Here is a 2,258-nt window from a genome sequence, read left to right as displayed (position 1 = left end):
GACCCAGTTAGATCTCCTGTTGTAACACATAACACGTCAACAATCCCATGACAACCGGGCAAATTTCGTCTGCTCAGGAAGATTGTGTGATATGACGAAAAGCTACTGAGCAGCTACAAAATAGACCTTGTATTTCTAAAGTCAAGAATGCACTTTCGATCTCAATTTGTCTCAAATAAGACAGGACTTCTAAATTACATCTCATACACCATTACAGAGTTCCAACCTTCAAAAAATAAGTTTAAAAAATGGGCTCACCTCGTCCGCGACCTCCCCTCATTCCACCTCGGCCTCCAAAGTCAGCTCTGCGGGTGGCAAAGGACACCTTGATGGGATTTCCATTGAAGTCCTTACCTGGTGAGGAAAGATATCAAAATGTCACAAGCAGCTGAGCTGAGGTAAATAAAAATGTGCTTTAAATTACAAAATGGATGAAGCTGAGAAATGAGAAATAGCACAGAATTCAACACAATACAAGACAAACTTAAATGTAACTGTAAAACTGCTTGAATTCAGTTACAACAGATTCCAAAAATATTAGGTTTCTAAGGAGGAGAAAGAAATCAAAATAACCAGAACAAAACAATTCAAACTACTCCTGCAGCGTGATTCAATTCACTGCTGTCCATCACTGTGCTCAGGATGTTCCACACACTTATATTTTAACCAAACCTTTGTTGAATACTCTGCTTCCATCTCATTCCTAAACTGCAACCTTGTTGAAAATATAATGTTACCTGCCTGACGTTTTGAAGAGGTCATGGAGCGAACACTGAATTTGGGTAAGCCCTGACAGACAGATAAACAACGTACCATCAAACCAGTCGATGGCAGCCTTAGCTGAAGGGGGGTCATCAAAGGAAACTGTGGCCTCCCCTTTCAGCTTTCCTGTCTCTCTGTCTGTGTAAAGATTGATCATGGGCAGGCCTGTTTTCTTGTTGACCTAAGAGGATGGACAGAAGGAAAATTAGGGACGATTGGGCACCAAGGAAAAACAAATAAGTTCAAATTCCACTTATTTATCAGTTTCCATTTCAGCCATTGTTAAATCTGTACCCAGTATTTTTACCCCACGTCCCTAGATGTAGTGTCTCAATCTTAATTTGAAGACATTGTGCTGCAACAGATATTTATTGTAAATATGTTGGGTTTTTTGAGTTTGAGCCTGAACAGTGTTCAAGTTCAACATTACATAAGTGAATAAATAAATAACAAACATGTAGCACTTGCCTTAATGATCCCAATCTGCTTAAAAAAGTCAGCCACTGATTCAACGGTGTAGTCGTCTCCCAGGCCTTGTACAAAGATGGTGTTATTATCAGAGTTATCCTGGTCTTGCACTGTTGGAAGAAATGTGAAGAGATGTCAGAGAACAACAAAAGGACAATACAACACTGGACATCACACCCCTTTAAATGATCACATATCACTCTGTGTAGGTCAGTTTCTGATCTACAACAACTACAATCCAAATCTTTTCTCATTATTAATTTGGTATTAAAGTTGCACTGATTGATTTTGGCCACTGAGCCAGCAGAGCAAGCTGAAAACACACCTGACATATTATCACCTTAAATATGTGTTATGGTGAAAGTCATCTATTTACACATCAAGCAGACAGAGCAACATACCTCACATTAATGTTGCAAAACAAGATGATATAGCTGCTGTCATTATAACCAAACAGGTTCATTATCTAGGGGAAGTGGTCAGAAAATTTCATAGCAATCTGCCCATTGGATGTTGATGTTTTATTTGAATAATAGGAAACTGATTGACCTGATTGATTTGTTGATTGAGATGCTTCAGGTTAATGAATGTTCATAAATATGTAACTAAAATGTGATGTCAATTAGGATATTTTCTAATCAAAATACTTTGTCGTAAACTGAATGTTTGGTCGAAGTAGCAATCTCTTTTGGACAATTATTATTCATGCGAGGGGGCCAAGACAACCATCTCTCTTGGACAAGAAATATCCATTAGAAACTTCAAGTAAATATGCCCAGTAGTTGTCAAGACCTCACAGAATAGACACCTGACACCAGAACAAAAATTAAACAATGCAAGACTTACTGAAGCCGGGTCCTCCATGTCCATGTCCTGGGTCTCTTGGTCCTTGAGAAGACAAGACGCAGATATCAGTTGTGGAAAAGAAATTTGTTGAATCACACATAAAAAACAAAACAGTAAATTCCTTTCATCCAAACTTTGTTCCCACCAAAAGAGTACCAACATTAAGCTCGTAGCCACTGAGC

The 2,258-nt window shown here is 38.6% G+C and overlaps 1 protein-coding gene across 1 annotated transcript; it reads right to left on the bottom strand.

The window, feature by feature from the left end:
* Positions 1–258: 258 nt before the first annotated feature.
* Positions 259–2,243, bottom strand: LOC111654524 (RNA-binding protein FUS-like; the record flags this gene model as incomplete). Its single annotated transcript, XM_023405585.2, has 4 exons — positions 2,077–2,243; positions 1,231–1,340; positions 814–943; positions 259–354 (listed from the first exon to the last, which is right to left on the bottom strand). Coding segments are annotated over exons 1-4 (436 nt in total), but the record flags the coding sequence as incomplete, so codon positions are not given.
* Positions 2,244–2,258: the final 15 nt, after the last annotated feature.

This window comes from Seriola lalandi, unplaced genomic scaffold, assembly GCF_002814215.2.
Source record: "Seriola lalandi dorsalis isolate HSWRI2012SDOR001 ecotype SW California unplaced genomic scaffold, Sedor1 jcf7180001974715, whole genome shotgun sequence".
Taxonomy (NCBI): Eukaryota; Metazoa; Chordata; class Actinopteri; order Carangiformes; family Carangidae; genus Seriola; species Seriola lalandi.
This window is presented reverse-complemented; position numbering and strand designations above follow the sequence as displayed.